Here is a 19,726-nt window from a genome sequence, read left to right on the forward strand (position 1 = left end):
CCTGCTGCTTCAACACTTTAACACAGCTATTTCAATGCTAAATTTCAAGTAGTGGTATACCAATCATATTGCTTCCGAACTTTCTATTAAACCCTATTTTGCTACTCCCCCCTTACAGCACATTCTTGCCGATTTTTCATTTTCTATTTTCCGTTTCTATTGCACACACACAGTGACGCATCACCCTCTACACAACAAAAAGACGGATTAACTCAGCTCCGCACCCCACCAAGGTCCCCTACATGGCTCCTCCACCCCCCTCCCCCCTTAACCTGCATTTAAGCTTTAATATTTCCCCTGTTTTCTACTCCCCCCGTTACAGCACATTCTTGCCGAACTTAAATTTTTTAAATGTTTTTCTTTCTATTGCACACACACAGTGACCAATCCCCCGCAACCTCTACACAACAACAGGATGCTAATCTTTCAGTTACATGCCAGTTTTCTGACTTTAACACCCTGCTGCTTCAACACTTTAACACAGCTATTTCAAGGCTAAATTCTCCTGTTTGATATGTAAACTCCTTTGTCAAGGCGCTCTGCTCCTCCCACCGAGCTTAAAAAGACGCTGCGAATATTAGCAGCGTTTATTGAAGTGCTGTCGTCTCGACAGTTCTGTTCCTTCACCTGAAGAAGGCCACTTGTGTTGTGGCCGAAACGTCGTGATTTTTTGTTGTTTTATTTTTTTACCTACGTGACTTTACCGAATAGAACCAAAGAGTATGGATCCTTGCAGTCACGAAAGCTTCAAATCTAGGTCCGCTGTCGGAGCGTCATTGTGTTTTGCTAAATTATCCTGTTTGATGAGTACTAGGTGCCTCGGTGAATGTATATGCTCTGACTTTAACGTAGCTATTTCTGTGACCAGTTACAAGCTAATCACTCAGCTATTTCAATGCTAAATTCTATGCTAATTCCTTTGTCAAGGGGTACCTCTGCGGATGTGTATACTTTAACTTAGCTATTTCAATGAGCCATTTCAATGCTAAATTATATGCTAATTCCTTTGTCAAGGCGCTTGGTGTTTTTCTTCTCACACAGCTTAAAGGTCGTGATCTAAGCGTGGCTTCTCCCACTCCAGCGCTGTCCTCCAGACAGTCTCGTCCCTTCACCTGATGAAGGCCGCTTGTGTTGTGGCCGAAACGTCGTGATTTTTTGTTATTTTATTTTCACCTACGTGACTTTACCCAATAGAACCAAAGAGTATAAACTCTTGGTTGTTCTTGATTTTAGGGTCCATGAATCTAGACTCACAATCAATATGGACCTGCATGATGGTCGGCAGGCCTGGGTAAAGTTAAATGGTTGGGAATCAGAGCCATTCCCTGTTCACGTTGAGGTGTGACAAGGTTGTCTTCTGGCTCCTATATTATGGTGCATCATCTTCGACCACTTAGCTTTAGAAGCCTTTCATGGCTGTACCAGATGAATTGCCATCTGGTACATATACAATGGGAGGCCGATCGATGCATGGGTGTGATTAAAGAATGTTCGCTGATTAACTGGAGGTCGCTTCTGTCTAGACATGCAGCAGAAACAGTAGAAACATTACTTGCCGATGTGCTTTTCATTTTATTAGCCACAATTAACAGGGTGTCTTAGGTAAACATCCACACAAACACTCGAGAATAACAAAAGCTCCATGCCAGGTCATACCAGAAACATGACTGACACTGTTCAAAGATGTTGGGAGTCGTGTCAGAAGATGCGTCGTACATCGAGTTCCTGCGTCGTAAATGGATCCGTGGTGGCGTAAATCTGAAAGTCTTAAATCGGAGACACCTGTATTTAAAAAGGACAAGTTTCCCTGGAACCTAAGTGGAGAAACTATGTAAATAAACCAATGAAGTTGTCTAACTGGCGTTTTTTCATCTGGCAATTATCGAACCTTTATGAGAACATATGACACTGGGTATCCGCCCACCTCAGTGTTGAGACTAAATTATTCATAAATCTGAAACGGCTCCGGGCCTGACTTAGGCCTAAGCTGTGTCAGCTACAGCTAAGGGCCTCACAATATGAGGGGTTCTCTAAATACAGCAACAAAAATAATACGAAGTTTAAAGTTGTACATAATCGGTTGAGAAATAAAGATGAGACAGGGAGAGAGGTAGTCTATTGGTGCCCTACGTACCAGACAAATATCCGAGTTCGAATCCGGCTCATGGCTACCACCACCATTACCACCACTAACACCAGAATCTAAAATCTTAAGCTTTTTTCACAGTTGTCCAGTAGGGGCAGGTCAGAAAGTTACAACAAACAATCAAAATAGACAAGAGGAGTGCAAAGTATAGGAAAGTCAAGCAAATCCATAAAATAAATGTAAAAATATTAATAAAACTAAACTTTTTATTTTACCAGCTAAAGCCCACTGAACGATTAGATTATTTTTCAGAAGCATGTAGCATAGTATCGACAATGCTTGATTATTGCAACTCACTACCCTCCGGGATATCTGTCAAAAACATTACCTAGCTGCAGCGTGTACAATCATCTTTGGCACGTGTCATGACGGGTACTGCAAGATCCAACAATGTCTGTCCAGTGCTCGCCGAGCTGCGTTGGCTTCAGGTTGCCGAATGAATTCATTATGGGGGCGCACACACTGCACACAAAGTACTTGCCAAAAATGGACCACAATACCTTACTGATCTTGTCAAAGAGCATGAATCATCACGCAAGCTCCGGGTATCTTCACAGAGTAGCTTTTGGTTTTCCATCGAGCAAAGATGGTCACTGCATCGCGCGTTTTCAGATGCGTTTCTGCGGCCATTTTGATTGCTCTTTCTTTTGATATTAGGACGCCACTGGAGCTATGCACTTTTAAATAATCTAGATTGAGACCTAATTTATGTATAATAGCTTTTTGGGCGTCGTTTGTTGTAATTCCCCCGCATCTCCGTTTAGCATAGTTGGCTACATAGAAGTTCAACATACATACATGCAACACAATCAAAGACAACAATTGCCCGTATAGCCTGAACAGACTGTTGGTGCAAGTGCTGTTAATGAGCACCTATCAAGGCTGGAAGGGCACATGAGAGGGTGGGTGGTCAGCACCACGCCCGGCCGCCCTTGTCTCCCTCGTGGCGATGTTTACATACGGCACCAGGAACTAATTTGAGTCTGAATCGACCAAGGGGAGGAGGCTGAGAACAGGTTTAGATAATCGTCACTGGTGTTGGCCATGAACTGGAATCTAACTCGGGTTACCAGGTTTGTAGTGCAGTACGCTAACCGCTACACTACAGCAACCCAACACCATCACCACCACTAACGCCAACACCATCACGAACATTATCACAATCACCACCATCACAATTATTTTGCAATGTATCGAGCCAACCGTGCTAATCAGAGGTATGGGGGAAGGACAACAAACTAAACAAAAAGCAGTTCTACGGAAATGAGTTTGCCAATCGAGATGATTTTAAAGTGCATGGCTCTAGAAGCTTCCTAATATCAGAGGGAAGAATGTTCCAGACGGCCGCAGAAGTGCATTTGAAAGTGCGCGATGCGGTGACCATCTTCGTTCGATGGCGAGCTAAAAGCCACTGTTACTGCGAGGATGACCAGAGTTCGCATAATGATAGTTTATGTTCTTTGACGAGATCAGCACGCTATTGTGGTTCATTTGTGGCAAGCACTTTGTGTGTAATGAGTGTGACCTTATAATGTATACAGAATGTAGGTATAAAGACTAAACATATATAGTGATAAAAAAGTACTTTCCGTATATTTTTTCCCCTTAATTTATCATTTTTCATTGTGCGTTTAACATCATGTCAGAAGCCAAATAATTACATTGAGAAATTGTAATGGATCCTTACTCTCTAAAGCTAAACCAGTTCTACTCCGTGAGTCTGAGTCTATTTATCTGTGAAAGTCTATGGGTGAATCTGTCAGTAGTCACGTCTCTGTGAATATGTGTTTCTATGTTAATCATTGCTGACTCGGTTGCTAAGGCAGCAATTTATGATTTGAATTCTTGTAAAGCGACAACATTTATGGGCGGGTTTAATTAAATTGTAAACAGAGGACAAAACCACATTTAACAGACAAAGCTTCAGGGAGAGACCAGGACAGCCTGAGATCGGGGTTGTCCTAGCCAAGCGAGGATTTTTTTTATAGCTTTACACGGAACTAACACGGTATATAGGTTCAACAGAATCTCTATAATTTGTTGGTATCTTAAACATTCACTCTATGAGTGTTGATTGTTTACACTGGAAAGCCTCTCGGTAAAATTGCTGCCTTCGTTAAAGATGATTGGGAATGGTTGACCAGACTTCTGGCTTCTCTAAGTTGGGGTCTTGCATTCTCCATCTTCATCCAAGCCTGTCCGGTGCAACTTAAAAGCTGTCTCACAAAGACAGCAGTCATCGATAAGTGACGGTATTAAATCATCAGTGCAAGATTCTCTCAAAGATACATAGTTAATTCAAATGCGAACATAGTCCATAAAAATACTCTACTCCTCCCGCCAACCTCTAAAGCCTTTAGATATTGTTTTGGCAAGTGCTATTTGCAAGCACCTATTAATGCTGGCATGGCCAAATAAGTGGTTTTGTCGCCAGCATCACACCCGATTGCAATTGTTACTTCATTATGCATTGTATTACATACACATTCTTTATATGACACACCCATGGTGCTGTTAAAATACTGACGTGTGTGAGTGAATTATTCAGTTAGAGCAGATCATATTTTGTGTTTCTTACTCTTACCTGTTTGAGGGGCTCTGGATGCATCTTTCTAACTCTCTTCCTCCGATATTATTCAGTAGAATTACTTCACGAGGCCTGTAGAGGCAGAAGTGGACACACATCGTTCACACATCACCACCTTGACTTACATCGTGCCTGTCATTGGATGGGGATCGAACCCAGATGTCCCAGCTGCCAAACACTTCCATAGAATAATTACAATAACATTTACTCCGCCTATCATTTTGCTCACCTTTATTTAAGCGTGTGCGAGCCCATTGAGATTCATTATGTTTTATGATTGATACGCCTTAACTAGGATATATTTAATTCATATTGCTCATTAAAACTGACGCCCTTTACCTAAGTGTGTTAGAAAACATCGAGATTGATTATCTCTAATGATTGACGTCCTTAATCGTTTTAAGTAATAAATCATTTGAAAACGCATTTCTTGAGAACTGCTTTTTGTGTTTAGTTTCCTGTCCTTCCCGCGCACCTCTGATTAGCATGCTTGGTTGCGTACGGTACAAAAGAAGTTCAACATACATGCATACTTTGCGATCCTGCAATTACAGCAAAGCATAAACTACAATGAAATGCAAATTAGAATGACAAAGTTACATATAGTAAACAATTATATCCGAGCAAGCCTTATACATTCGATACGGCCATTATGAGCTGTGTGCTATTAACCACTCTGTGCTATCAGTGCAGGTGCAGTCAGTACTCACGGGGCTGCTGTTCTATAGATTACTGAATGCCAGTATTTTCTCTTCCAGCAAATATAAATGATAATAAGGACTGCAGCATGGACTCCAAGGGTGATCGTAATGATGGCTCTGTAATGCAGCTTGCCATATGGCACATCTGTTGTTGGCGTGGGAGTTGTGGTTGCAGTGGGAGTTGTGGTTGGAATGGGTGTTGCCGATGTTTGGTCTATTAAAAACAAAGGCACACACAAGCACGTACACTTACATACACAGGCAACGTGCAATGCGGCTTTCCAAGTGGGGCTCAAAACAAAATTTCACACATTCCTCTAAGCTGCAGAGGGTATATGTAGAAAGATTGTAACAGGAATGGCACCAATCTTGAAAAACGTGTTAACTATACTACTCACATACCAGATTTCATCGCAGATCGCCCATGCCTTCATAACATTTGACTCAACTCAAAATAAAGTTTACGTTACTGTACCAATTGAGCACATCTAACCACTGTCTAAATTTACTTAAATTGCCTGAAAAATGAGGCTAAACACATTATTTGTATTTATAACATTTGCCAAATGGCATAGCCTTCTTGACTTTTATTCACAATTGCCTTGGTGCACAACCTATTTTTACAACAAATGACGACTCAATATGAGCCTCGGTTGGTGACTGATTCTAAAGTGTTGGGCATTGTGTTAATCCCGTTATGTCAGCACGTTTAAGGAAAATTGTACCATCCATCGTAGTTTGACCTGAACTACCAAGTGGCAGTCCCTTATAGATCGAGGGCTCAAAAGAAAATAAAACTCGATCATGTTATAAATCGATAACCACGCCTCCCACGAACTAAACCACTCAATCCAACACTCACCAATCACAACAATAACTATTTACTGGGTATATTTTTAAGCAATAAAATATACTTGACAAATATAAAATAAATATACGAAACAACGTAATCACATTTTTATAAACAAACGGTAATATAAATCCCAGAAAATGCAATGCAACAAAACAGTTTTAAATACCACCGGTGGTGCAGGCATGTTATTGGCTGTGAACATTGTGAGGGCATGAGGCATCATTTTTTTAGGAAAGAGATGGTCGTGGTTGGGGTCCAGTTAAGGGTTGATGGAAGGCATCGGTACATTAATTCAGGTCGGTTGAGAAGGGCTCCGAAAAACAATAAATAGCCTGGTTAATGGCTCCTTCAGCACACCTTCCAGAAGCTCCCTATGAATGTGTTCTGTGTTGAGAATACTGAATGCTGGACTCAATTTGTAATGTACTATCACTTGTTTCGCATCTAAATCAAGAAATGTTACTCCTGTGAAACTAGTTGTCACTTAATGTTGCAGTGAAATTGAGATGTATTGTGGAATGTTGAAAGCTGCATTTTATTCATATAGACTTCATTGTTTTTCTCATATCTTACAATCATTGAATTTAAACAGACATTGCGATAAACTGTTCAGAATACTTTTTTTTCTGTCTTTCTCAATGAATAATGCACCGTAGAATATATTAATTACATTTCATGGAATAATTTTGTATTATAGTACTATTATTATAGGTTTTATTTTTTAACAATGTATGCTAAGTTGTATTACAGGATGTTAAATTATTTGGACAAAACATTTCCCAAAGCCAAAAATTGAGGAAGACCCCACAGTACGTAAGTAGTACTAAAAGGGGTCATTGCTGTGTCATGCACTGCGTAACGCACATTACAAATGAACAACTTCAAATTTCAGGCATCCTGCCTGAAACACTTTAGGCTATTCAGGGACAACTCAATGTCAGAGGAAGAGTCTAAATTTTCACGTCATAAATTTGAGGTCATCGCTTGCAAACTTTAAAGTAAAAACATGAACATAATTGTCTCAAGTTTTCTGGCCTTGAAATTGAGGCTTGTTCCCCTGAAATTTGAGTTGTCCCTTAATAGTCTGAAGTGCTTCGGCCAGTATACCTGAGAGTTTCAGGAAATTTCCCGAAACGTTTTAAGAGTGTATTTTTCTGTTAATCTGCCACAACAATGTTAATTGACCTGCCATGTATTGCCTATACAGGCAGACCTCGCTTAGCACTTAAGATACGTTTCTGGAGAAGTGAGTACTAAACGAAGTAGTACTAAAAGGGTCATTACAACAATGTATGCACGGTAAAGCGTTCGTTATTTATTTCTTATGAGCAATATATCAGGTCATAATTTGGGTATCGGTAATCACCCTAATAATAATAACAATAATACAGGTGATAAACTTTATTTCACACCATATGAGAATAGGTTTTCCCTTTTTTCTGGCAACAAAACAGGTGTTAAGATGTTAAAACACCAAACTGAAACCATATACAAGGAATCATGTCTGCATTAACCACAATACTTGTGGTCAGAATGCAAACAAAAAACATACTCTAATAATATATGCATTACTCTTTGTCTTTGAAACTGATTGGTCCACACCAGACAGCTTTTTTTCGAGCCTAGTCTCAAACGGTATTAGACCATAAAAATAATGGTGTAATAAAATATCAGTATGATGCACTCTACTCACATTCTACTGCACTTTCACAAGGCAGCAGTGCGAGACAAGGTTTTAGGAGCTGCTGTGCTCCCATTCTGGGTCTTTCTCAGTGATAAACCCCAGCACCTCCGTGACGTTAGTGGTGTCCTCAGTCTACATTTTTGTGGGGAGGTTTATTTTTGGTGGAGCCTGATGCTCTATTTGATCTCGTGAGAAGACAAATATGCTCTATCAGCCAGCCTCTCGCCTTGCACATGGCCCACCACAGATCACCACCAGACTAACACTGAGAAGTAAAAAAAATCGATAAAAGTTTATCGATTATTTTTTTTTATTTTTGTTGTGACTATGAGTGGGGTCTGGTCGGCTGGCTGCTGCTAGTAGGACCTATCTTGACTTTCCTTCTCCTTGAAGTCAGCAATTGCCTGGCAGAGGATGTGGCGCCATTGAGGTCGGTTGATGGCTTGCCCCTACCAGCTTGTGATGTCCACGTCAGTTTTTTTAAAATATCCTTTCAGTGTGTCTTTGTAGTAATTCCTCTGACAAACATAGGAATTCTCACTGCAGGTGAGCTGGGAGTCGACGGCTTGTTTGGTGAGATGAGAATTCGGCATCCACACAAACAATATCTGGTCCAGCGAAGTTTGTGCGTGAGGATCATTACCTCGATGCAGGTGACAATTGGCTTCAAAGAGGATAATCGAATTTTTCCACTGATATTCCCACTCGATGTGATGAATCTTCCAGAAGCATCGTTTGGCAGTACCTCTCCAGATTGGTTTCACTAAATTGGTTTCACATCCCTCAAGGAATATAGGGATAATGACTGCATTATACACCTGAATCTTGGTATTCTTCCGTAGGTCACAGTTCCGTGAAAATACGTTGTATAAGTTTTCAAAAGGAAGCACTTGTATGCTGGATCCTGTGATTCATTTCAGTGTCCATGTTGGCACTTTGAGAGAGATGACAAGCGAGGTAACAGAAGTCCTTAACTGTCTCCAAAGAATGTCCCTCGATGGTGATCTGTGGTGGGTCATGTGCACGGCGCGAGGCAGGCTGATCGAGCATCTTTGTCTTCTCGATGTTACATGAGAATCCTAGGCTTTGGTAAGCTTGTAAAAAAGGATCCAATGTGGACTGGAGGTCAATCTTTGTACGTGCGAGATTGGCACTGTCAACTGACTATACGGAATGAATGCCTTGGATACTTTCGTTTTGAGCAGAGACAATGAAGATTAAATAGCTGCCCATTCATTCTCTATCGGATGCCAATTCCAGTGAGAAACAGTCTTTAACGTAAATCAGAATGACTGCTAAGAAGATATAGAACAGTGTTGGAGCAATAACACCTCCTTGCTTAACTCCAGTTTTCATTACGAATGAGCTCCTTTTCAGTACTAATAGAGAAAACAGTGGCATTCATCTGATCGTAAATAAGCCTTAGCAACTTAATACATTTCGTATTGAAGTTAAATATGGCCAGTACCTTCAATAGGGTGTTACAATTGAATCAAAATCATAATCTGTATATTACCTGAAAAAATCCAATGAGCTATGAAGCTCTTTTTCAAAAATGTCCAGTAAATTTACATGAAGCCTTGTAAAGGGCCATTGTTAAATTGATGAGGACCATGTACAGGTTCTGATTGTGTTCCCGACACTTGTCCTGGACTTAGTAAGCAATGAAGATCATATAAGTGGTCCCGCGTGATGGCCTTGACCTGCACTGAAATTCCGGCAATATTTTCTCTGTGAGAAAATTCCCTCACGTAGGAATCAAGGCAGATCAAGCCAATACCTTGATAATGTCCACATTCCAATGTATCTCCTTACTTACATATTATAACAATGATTGCATTGTATCAAGTCCTCCGGAACCTTGTCATTGTACCAGATTTGAATAATGTTTGTGGAGCATCTCTATCAGTTCTTCACCTCCGACCTTGTAGACTTTAACTGGTATGCCATCTGGTCCTGCAGACATGTTCTACTTGGCTTGTATGATAGCACTTCTTACTTCTTTGAAGACAGGGGGGAGGTTAGCGAGAGGGATGGATTCAAATAGTGGAATCAATGACTCACGGTACAGTAGTATTTCGAAATGCTCCTTCCATCTGACTTCATTTTAATGTATGGAGCATTGACCAATAATTGGGCTCAACGTGGCGTGGGACCATAGGTGCTTGGACTGTAAATGACCCTTATAGCCTAGAATAAAGCTCCTAATGGCATGTATATCAGTGTGAAGCTCGATCGTTTTGTCCTTTTCTTGCCACAACTTGTTTTTAATATGTATTTTTGTTTGGGCTTCAACATTGATTTGCTGGTTTGACTGTTTCTTCTGCTGGTGTCAGATGTTATTTTTCCATATACGAGGGGATTACATTCTCTAGTCGAGCAGGTCCTGCATTTTAGAATAATTCTAATCAAACCAATCTTGGTTCGTACTTCACGCTCGTTTTTTGTGCTAGCATCTCCGATTAGCAAGGTTGACTACATACAGTGTGAAAGCTCAACATACATACATACATATCTCGTGCTTAAGAAATATCAACCCTCACCTCAACACTGCAATGAGGGTATGCCAGTCTGTGGTGATATTCCAAAGATATTTCACAATGTGACTGTGGATATGGTAACCAAAGGAACACAATTTTAACTCTTGCCTGTAAAAGATGCGTTACAGGAAAATTCGAGAGTATCAGGAAAACCACCACCATAAGTTATTTTGTAGCTCACGAACCTCAACTTTCAAGTTTAGCTTTTCACCCATAACCTCGTAATATACCAGAAGAACGACTCAACTTTGGACATCTGTGGCACCCTTTCGTTGCTGTGATCTTGGCATTTTGGACCTGTCAGCCTTTGCTTTCATATAATGAAATGTGATAACTCATCATATGTTTTTGATTATTTCAAAGCAACCCTAGTAGTGTGGTTACATTGGTATTTGTGTTGGTGGTAATGATATTGTTACTGCTAATGATGATGATGATGATGCTTACAGAGTATTAGAAATATGAGAAGATGACACCGGTCCATTATTTAATGAATGCAGGTCAGGATTCCTGTAAAAGAATACAAAACAAATTAACAGACACCCAGATCTTCATTGTACTGTGTAGCAGGTGTGGACTTACCTGTGATGAATCACACATACAATTGATCACTCAACAGCATGTCAGAGTCCCCCTGTGGAAATTGAGAGTTTGGTATCTTGCTGCTGCATTTTACGTGTTCGGGTGAAAATGACACGTGAATTAAGGCATAAAGTGCACCATACAGTTAATATCAGTAAGGTGAAGTATCACGTAATGCATAGTAACTCAGGGATTGCAACCTAAGTCACAAGTACACATTAGGCCACGACCAGACAGCAGCTTACAAATTCATTTTGAACAGGCTGAAGATGGGTAAGCGTGCATTGTCTTGGAGCTTAGGTGTACATTTTAAAATTAATAATAATATACTTGAATGATAATTATGAGATATCAATGTTAATTTACTGTTGGCTAATTGGCTAATGGAGGTTAATTTATGTATAGTTACATTTTATATGAAAGTTGATTTTGATAATTTTATATATAAAATAGCTGTGGGATGTGGGATGATGCTGTGTCTCTTGGTCACAGTTGAAGGCACGATTTGTTATTTTAAGCATTTTCTTCGTTATTGCGTGATTTACCGTTTTTGACACTGCAGTGTAAAAGGAAATGGCGTCAGCGACCTCATTGTCAGATCAGATCAGATATGGCAGCATACGGCACGACAGCGCATTGCCACATCCAGTTCGAGGTCCCAGCCATCTGGATTCCCCTTGGCGACCTCCCAACCCAACGTCCTTACCATGCCCAACCCTCAATAATGGCCATCCATCTGCTGAAGCCATGCAGCACATAATCACCCCTTTCGTCTCTTCCACCTCCTTATGGCTGATGCCATTTCAGCACAGAGAAGCTGGTTGGTAGGTTATACCATTCGGAAACACGTGCCACGTGCACGTTTATTAAGGAGGTCGTCAGTCCCATCTCAGCTTCCACGAGTATGCTTTAGTTTGAAATAAAGTCAACCCACCAAATATCCCCGAATTCTTATGAAGGATTTTGTGACAAAAGAGTTCAGTTTTAACTTCAATTACTTATTAAGTATCTATACCTGTCAACCCCTTATCAGTTCCTACTTTATTACAGATCAATTCAGATCTTATTGGTCACCCCATGTCCTTATATATCTCAACGTTCATCCTATAAAGTCCCATCATATGGGAGAAACAAACAAATATACATGTTTGCCTGTATTGAAACGGCTGTACGCCGTATGGACCTAAAAACGAAATTTCCTTGTAAATGAATACAGGAAAACAATATGGGTTGACAGGTATGAGTATTTAAGTCTCTTCTCCGTAAAGGACGACTATAGCTTTGAAGACCTGAACCTGTAACCTCCAGTCCAGATGATGGCATTGCCATACACTATGATTGAACATTTCCATGGCCTCTTTTCCACGTATTTGGACGTCTTTAGACTTCTAGGCCTGGCTCACAGTGCCATGGAAATTCTTTGGACGTGCGGGAATCTTTGGACCTCTGTCTCTGAGCTCCCATTATCCTGAATAACACTACCTAGGTAAGTGAATCTCTTCATCACTTCTACATTTTCGCTCACTTTGACTGGCCATATAGCTTAATCCACAGAGTGACAAAATGCCTATATTTTGTCTTCATCCAGCAGACCTGTAATCCCAAAGGTTTTAGTTCCAGTTCCAGGATCTCAGGAGCTATAAAAAGGACTTAGAGAGACTCAGCAAACATCACAGCATCTTCAGAAAAGTATGTAGTTCTACCAGTAGATGGGGCAGCATTGAGTAGTTGTTAAAAATACTCAGCCCATTATTCTCGTTCTGATAAGAGCCTTCTATCGCTTGCATTGATTGAGGACCCCTAGTACTGAGGCTTTGCACGTAGACGTTGTAGGGCTAGGTAAGCAAGTCTAGGGTTCCCAGTCCACAGCCGACCCTCTACCTCCCCTCAACCCATCACCCAAGAGGACCTCACCTCGCCACTCAGTTTCCTGTGCGCTTCCATCTTACCATTCAGTCTTCCTGTGTGGCTCTTTTCAATGATCTTCAGCGTCTCTACAGATGTAAAGTGATGTTTTTTGGAAAGTTTCACTCCAAGGCATTATTTCAGTGGTTCTTAACTTGGGGTGCACGCACCCCCTCAGGGTGTGAGAATGCAATATTGTTTTAGAAGTCAAGATCTTGCGATTCTCAGCCCTCTTTCCTTTGCAAAGTCTGGGAGAATCGAGCCAATGGTGTTCTGTTTAAAAGCTTCATGGGGACCCAATACAAATTTATAGCCAGCTCAATTGATGCCACCGAATGTATTAAAGTCACACAATGTGGCCAATGGATTAGTGTAGAAATGTTCCTTCTCGAGATCACTCTCTTCGGTTGGAGCGTACGCTGAAATGCAAGAGATGCATTCCAAGGAGTGCCTCATTCTCATGTACATTAAACCCTAATCAATGGCCTGGATCTTCTTGACTGGCAGGGCCAGCCGTGAGGAGATTGAAAATGCTATTCTTCTCCGATGCACGCCCCCAGCGTATCCAGATCAGTGGAAGGTGAAGCTACCTACACTTAAGAAGTTCAACATACGTACTACATCTCTCCAATGCCCGGACGGTGCACCTCGGACAAAGCATCCACTTCCACTCTGATGTCACGCAGCTCCCTCGCCAGTAATGGTAGCTTTTCATCGTCTTTTACGGTTAGTAGGTTCCAGGAGCCAAATCGGATGTCCTGCTTCAGGTCTACCCGAGGGCGAAGCGCATAAAGTGGTTGTTTCCTTAGCATCAGTTTGGCAAGACGAGTCCCCACCTGCCGACAAGTGATCATTGGCGTGGGTGGCGATGGTTCACCTGGGACAGATAGTAAGAGATCTCGATCTTGGATCGTATGCTCTCAACAGACTGACTTTTAACAAAGCCGAGTTCCAGGCCTGAGCTAAACCCATAACTTGCGGTTATAGAGTTTTAGGAATCTACACCCCCCCCCCCCGCCCCCCATCGTCGGGGGTGAAAAAGGTAGGTAAAATGACATCACATTATATATTTTAAATTTCACAGTGGAATGTGTGACGAGTTATTCGGTCGAGCTAAAGCCAGGGGGCAGGAGGGTGTTGGTGAAGGGCGGCGTACGATGAGAGATGTAATGAGATGTGTCGCGGTTGTATCATTGTTTTACGAGCATTATTAACGGTTGTTTGGGGTACTTTTGGTCAATTAATATATCTATGAAGCAATTTGAAGGTGATTTAAACGTTGTGATGGTAAAAGAGAATCCATTTTAGGGCAGTTATTTTCATTCAACGTGATTAAACTTTCTCAGTACAATTGGCTACAATGCACAACATAGCCACTATGCAGACTCGGATTTAGCACTGAGCTTCAGGAGTTTGGTGTGAACACAGTCTTCCCAGTATTTTGGCAGAGATTCATTTGGCTGTTGATTCCGATAGGAAACAAAATGTATATTTTATACTCGTGTTTAGCAAACTATGATTTGCCTCATTTATGTAGTAATATAATTACATATTACATCTTCTATATGTATTATTATGATTGCATGTCAATAATATGCTTAAATTTGGTAGAAATTTCCGTGGGAATTATAATTTTTGCAGGTACTTTTGTTCAAATGTGATAAATGTACGTAAGTTTAACTTCTTTCGTAATGTGTAACCCAGCCGTGATAATCGGAGGTGCGGGGAATGTGTGATCATTTCGCGAGCTGGGCAAGCAGGAGTAGGGTGATTGAGCACTGTGGGTTTTTGTAGCACGTGGGCCGACGCAGGGTCTCTTGGTCAATGTCGCAGAGACAAGAAGGCTCCCCGTAAGAGAACATTTCGAAACAAAGTGTTGCTGTCACGTGGCCCATTCGTGTGTGTTCCTGCACGAAGTTGTCCAGTAATCTCAAGCAGCCGTGCGACGATGAGGAAGGGGAAACGAACACAACGCAAACTTAACATCGCTTATATTCTTGGTTCTTTCGGTAAAGTCACGTAGAAGGGAAACAATAAAATAATAAAAATATAAAACAATAAAATTCTCACGACGTTCCGTCTGCAACAGAAGCAATCATCATCAGGTGTGAAAACAGCAAGAAAATTTTCTTGCTGTGGTCGAAACGTCGTCAGAATTTTTTATTGTTTTAGATTTATTATTTTATTGTTTCCCTTCTACCTGACTTTACCGAAAGAACCAAGAATATGAATCCCTGCAGTCACGAAAGCTTTAAATAAAAATTTAACATCACTTGTCTCTGAATGTTCTTCATCCGGCCTGTTCTCTCGTTATGAACACGCCGGGAGACAGGGCCGGATGGGCTGGCTACAAGGACATGATTCAACAGGTGACATGTTTAAATAACGGACGTCGGTTATTAAAGGTAATTTATGTTAATAGCTGTCACGTGGTTAAATAAAGAACGTCAATTACGTGAGACATTAATCCGAATGGACTTTCATCTGATCAATTAATAGCTTAGTTGACAATGTCAATGTGCCTTCATTTGTTAAAATAAAGTATGCCATATACAACAGGAAGTTAATTTCATTGAGCTCTTTCCTGGTGATAAGAAAAGTACATTACATTTTTAACTATGATCCAATACAACATTTTAAAATTTCATGTAACATTCTGATATGCGTAAACATAAACAGTGATCATCAGCTATAATCAAGCCACTGCTGGATGACGTTTTTCCCAAGCCATCGCCATCTCTCACGATCCCAAGATGCAATAATCCACAAAGCGTCTGGACACGAGCTGATTCAATTGCTTACAGATGCGTCCCATTCCGTATTTGCCACTTCGTCGTCATTCTTGCCTTTTGGCCATCATCCCTTTTAGCAATGTATGGCGACAAAACTTTGGATAATGCCGTTAACTCGCATACATTCTCTAAATTTACATGTTCATCTGTCTGCCTGTTTGCAAATCCAAGCATGTATCTCTCTATTCTTCGTATTTGGTAAAGGCCATGTGTGCAAATCTGGTGACCAACTACAATAAACGCCTGACCTCTGTGATTGCCAACAAGGGTTTTGCCACCAAGTACTAAGTCATGTTTTGCAGAGGGGTCAAATACTTATTTCCCTCATTAAAATGCAAATCAATTTATAACATTTTGACATGCGTTTTCTGGATTTTTGTTGTTGTTATTCTGTCTCTCACTGTTCAAATAAACCTTACATTGAAATTATAGACTGATCATTTATTTGTCAGTGGGCAGACGTACAAAATCAGCAGGGGATGAAATACTTTTTTCCCTCGCTGTATTAAGGCTGATAAGCACACGAGGGGGTGGGTGGCCAGCACCACGCCCGGCCGCCGTTGTCTCCTCTGTGGCGATATTTTCAAATCGCACCACTCATTTGAGGCTGAGTCGACCTAGGGTAGGTTTGTAGCGCAGCACGCAACCGTTACACTACCGCTCTCCCTATACACACATAATAATACAATACCCGCCATTCACTACTAAGTGACGGTGACGTCACCACGGCGCCTGTGCCAGGCCAGGTGCACTTTGAGACCACGTGAAGTGACGAAGGCTCGCTAACAGGATGTCTCGGAACAGACCCAGGTGCCATGGGTTGGCTGACTGAGATGATCGGTAGATGCACCAGCTGTACCCCATACTGTGCGAACTTCGCCCGGTGGCTAAAAGTCCACAACAACAACTGCCGCCATTCGCCACTAAGTGGCGCTTGTGCCAGGCTGATTCCCCAAAGACAAAGATCCCCCGTATAGCCTTAACAGACTGTAGGGGCAAGTGTTGTTAGCGATAACCTATGAAGGCTGCAACAGTACACGAGGGGGTGGGTGGCCAGCACCACGTCCGACCGCCTTTTGTCTCCCCAGTGGTGATGTTTACACACCACACCGGGTACTCATTTGAGTCTGAGTCTACTTAGGGGATGCCCAGGACCGGTTCAGATAATCGTCACTGGTGTTGGCCGTGAGCGGGAATCGAACCCGGGTCGCCGGGTTCACAGTGCTGCACGCCAACCGATACACTACCACTCCCCGCTAATACTCATACACACACATCTACACATATTCACATATCGTTGAATACTCACTTGTAGGCCGAATTCACTGCTTCATGGAGGAACAAGACTTATTATATTTTTGAAACTTTTTCAAGGCAATAACACCTGTCCTTTAAACCTCCGATGCAGCCCAAATGCACCACCTATATGAGGGAAGTGAAGATTATATGGCAAGGTGTGGCTTAGAGAGGTAGGTGGAGACTGAGGTTACGCTCAAAAGGACTTCACAAATAACATATCAACCAACTCGTCAAAAAACACTACCATGAAGAGGGAACCATTCAATAGGCAACATTTCAAGCAATGGCTCCTGATCGTCGTAGAGCTACAGAAGCGAATTTCTTTGCCACTGATTTTTGTGTTGTGTTTTGTTCTTCCTCTGCTCCTCCGATTAGCTTAATTGCCTATGTACCGTGCGAAATAAGTTCAAGGTACATACGAGTAATAATGAATTCGTCACGAAGTAAACTGCGTATTTCTGAAATCCATATATCCCTAGATTTACGAACGTTCAGTTTACGAAACTCCACGTTTACGCAATGGACAAATTATGGACACTTTTTGAAATCGAATTTCCGCGTGAACGCTATTTCACACGGCATGTGCCATCAGATCAAACAAGATAACATCTCGCTCCCGTGGCGAAATATATTTTTTTCAAGGGGGGCGACTCGGCCGGCAGACAACACCAGGCATTCCACAAATACACTCACTCACTCGCCCACCCACACATCGCCCACCCACACACCCACTCGCCCATCCACCCACTCACTCACTCATCCACACTCCCACTCACCCGCCAATACACTCACTCACCTGCCCACACAATAATTCGTTCACCAATACACTTACTCGCCCAGCCACTCACTCGCCCATCCATCCACCCACTCGCCCATCCACTCACTCGCCCACAAGCTCACTCGCCCACTCACACACCCACTCGCCCATTCACTCACCCACACACTCACTCAACTCACGATAATAAAAAAGTTGAGTCGTGAAAGGTGTGGCTCCGAAACTATGTGGTCAACAATGGTAACTCACAAGGAAGTAAGTCTAACATTTTTTTATTTGCATTCACTGGATCTGTCACTGCTGAGATGCTAGCTTAGGGCCATGTGTCAGGGTGTGAGTCTCTGAAGGGGGTTGGTCCAACATAGCCGAGTCAGAGAGACACTCACAGAGCCAGCACCGTTGAGATCGCACGCAGCTCTAGAGTTTCGTCAGAGTTTCGTTGTCGAGACTCCGGCGGCAGCGAGCGATGGAGCTCACAGTGAAATTCTTCTGCGCGCTCGTCTTCTTTTTGGTCACGTTCTACTTCTCAGAGGTGAGCCGAGTGTCCCAGTACACGCGTTTTTGTTCCAGTGTGTGTGTGCCTGTTGTGTCCCAGTGTGCGTGTTCCCAGTGTGCGTGTTTCCCAGTGTGTGTGTGTGTGTGTCAAGGCCTATGATACCATCAGTAGGCCTGGGCTATGGATTTATCTTCGTGCTTTTGGAGTCCCTGACCCACTGCTCACGATCATTAAGGACCTTCATGATGGTGAGTGGGCCCGGGTAAAACTATGTGGCCGGGAGTCGGAGCCATTCCCTGTACACCTTGGGGTACGACAGGGATGTCCTCTGGTTCCCACATTGTTTAACATCTATTTTTACCACGTAGTTTATGAAGCCTTCAATAGCTATACCGGATGAATTTCCATTTGGTACAGATACAATGGTAGGCTGATTGATGCCCGGGTGCGATCAAGGGATGGCTCCCTATTGCTGAACTATGTTATGTATGCCGATGATCTGGTAATTGCTGCTCACTCAGAGGAGGAGTTGGAGGTGCTGCTGCTAAACCTAGAGCTCGCCACCAATAGGTGGGGCCTTACCATCAGCCCCACCAAAACAAAGCACCTGCCTGGGTATTTTGTAACATCGGACACTCCACCACCACAACTCCCAAATGGTGATAGGACAGTTGTGGAGAGAGTGGAGAGTTTCCCATACCTTGGCAGTGTGTTCATGACCGGCTCCAGTTTAACAGCAGAGGTCTCACTCCGAATCAATCGAGCGGCATTATCTTTTCATCGGTTGCGTAACGCTGTGTGGCAGCTACCTGGTCTATCACTCCGCACGAAGCTTCAGGTCTTCTCGGCCATGGTCATTCCCTCCCTTGTCTATGCTTGCAAAACGTGGACCCACCTAATGGAAAATGTTCGCCGGTTAGAAACATTTAGGCTGGCCTGCCTACGATCCATCCTGGGTTTAACCAGGCTGGATTGTGTGAGGAGCTCACAAATCCTTGAAAGATTTGGACAAAGTCCCATCGGGGAGCTCCTCCGGCAGGTAAGGCTGCGTTGGCTGGGTCATGTAGCCCGCATGCCCAGCCACAGCTTTTGTTCTGCCGGATCGAGGGGGCTAAACTGGCGCGGCACGGGCTAGAGAAGAGATGGAGTGATGTGGTACAGAGGATGTGGAGCTGAGTGGACTTGCCAATGACTGGTACCAGCGGTGTCAAGATCGGCCTCTGTGGAGTTGGCTCGTGAAGGACGCTACTGGGCAGTTGGAGGCAGTCGCCCTCCAACAACAACAGAGGGCGGAGGAGCGACGCTCACAACAACGATTGGAACGCCGGGTGGCTAAAGCACAGCAAATTGGTACAGTAAGGGGCAC

The 19,726-nt window shown here is 42.6% G+C and overlaps 1 protein-coding gene and 1 long non-coding RNA gene across 6 annotated transcripts in view; one reads left to right on the plus strand and one right to left on the minus strand.

Moving 5' to 3' along the window:
• Positions 1 to 1,552: 1,552 nt before the first annotated feature.
• On the minus strand, positions 1,553 to 17,685 carry LOC142913290 (uncharacterized). Its single transcript, XR_012934600.1, has 5 exons — positions 17,100 to 17,685; positions 10,959 to 11,021; positions 5,444 to 5,648; positions 4,731 to 4,805; positions 1,553 to 4,362 (listed from the first exon to the last, which is right to left on the minus strand). It is a non-coding gene; the product is annotated as an uncharacterized LOC142913290 (long non-coding RNA).
• A 167-nt stretch (positions 17,686 to 17,852) lies between these two features.
• The window catches only part of LOC116938934 (uncharacterized), a 35,292-nt gene continuing 33,418 nt past the window's right edge, over positions 17,853 to 19,726 (plus strand). For all 5 annotated transcript variants that reach the window (XM_076060809.1, XM_076060790.1, XM_076060794.1 and 2 more), the window contains exon 1: positions 17,853 to 18,396. In XM_076060809.1, the coding sequence (XP_075916924.1) occupies positions 18,331 to 18,396 (66 nt within the window). In that variant the 5' untranslated portion in view covers positions 17,853 to 18,330. The remainder of the gene's footprint in view (positions 18,397 to 19,726) is intronic.

Source organism: Petromyzon marinus, chromosome 5 (assembly GCF_048934315.1).
Source record: "Petromyzon marinus isolate PM22_M1 ecotype Great Lakes invasive population chromosome 5, UKy_Petmar_22M1.pri1.0, whole genome shotgun sequence".
Lineage (NCBI taxonomy): Eukaryota > Metazoa > Chordata > Hyperoartia > Petromyzontiformes > Petromyzontidae > Petromyzon > Petromyzon marinus.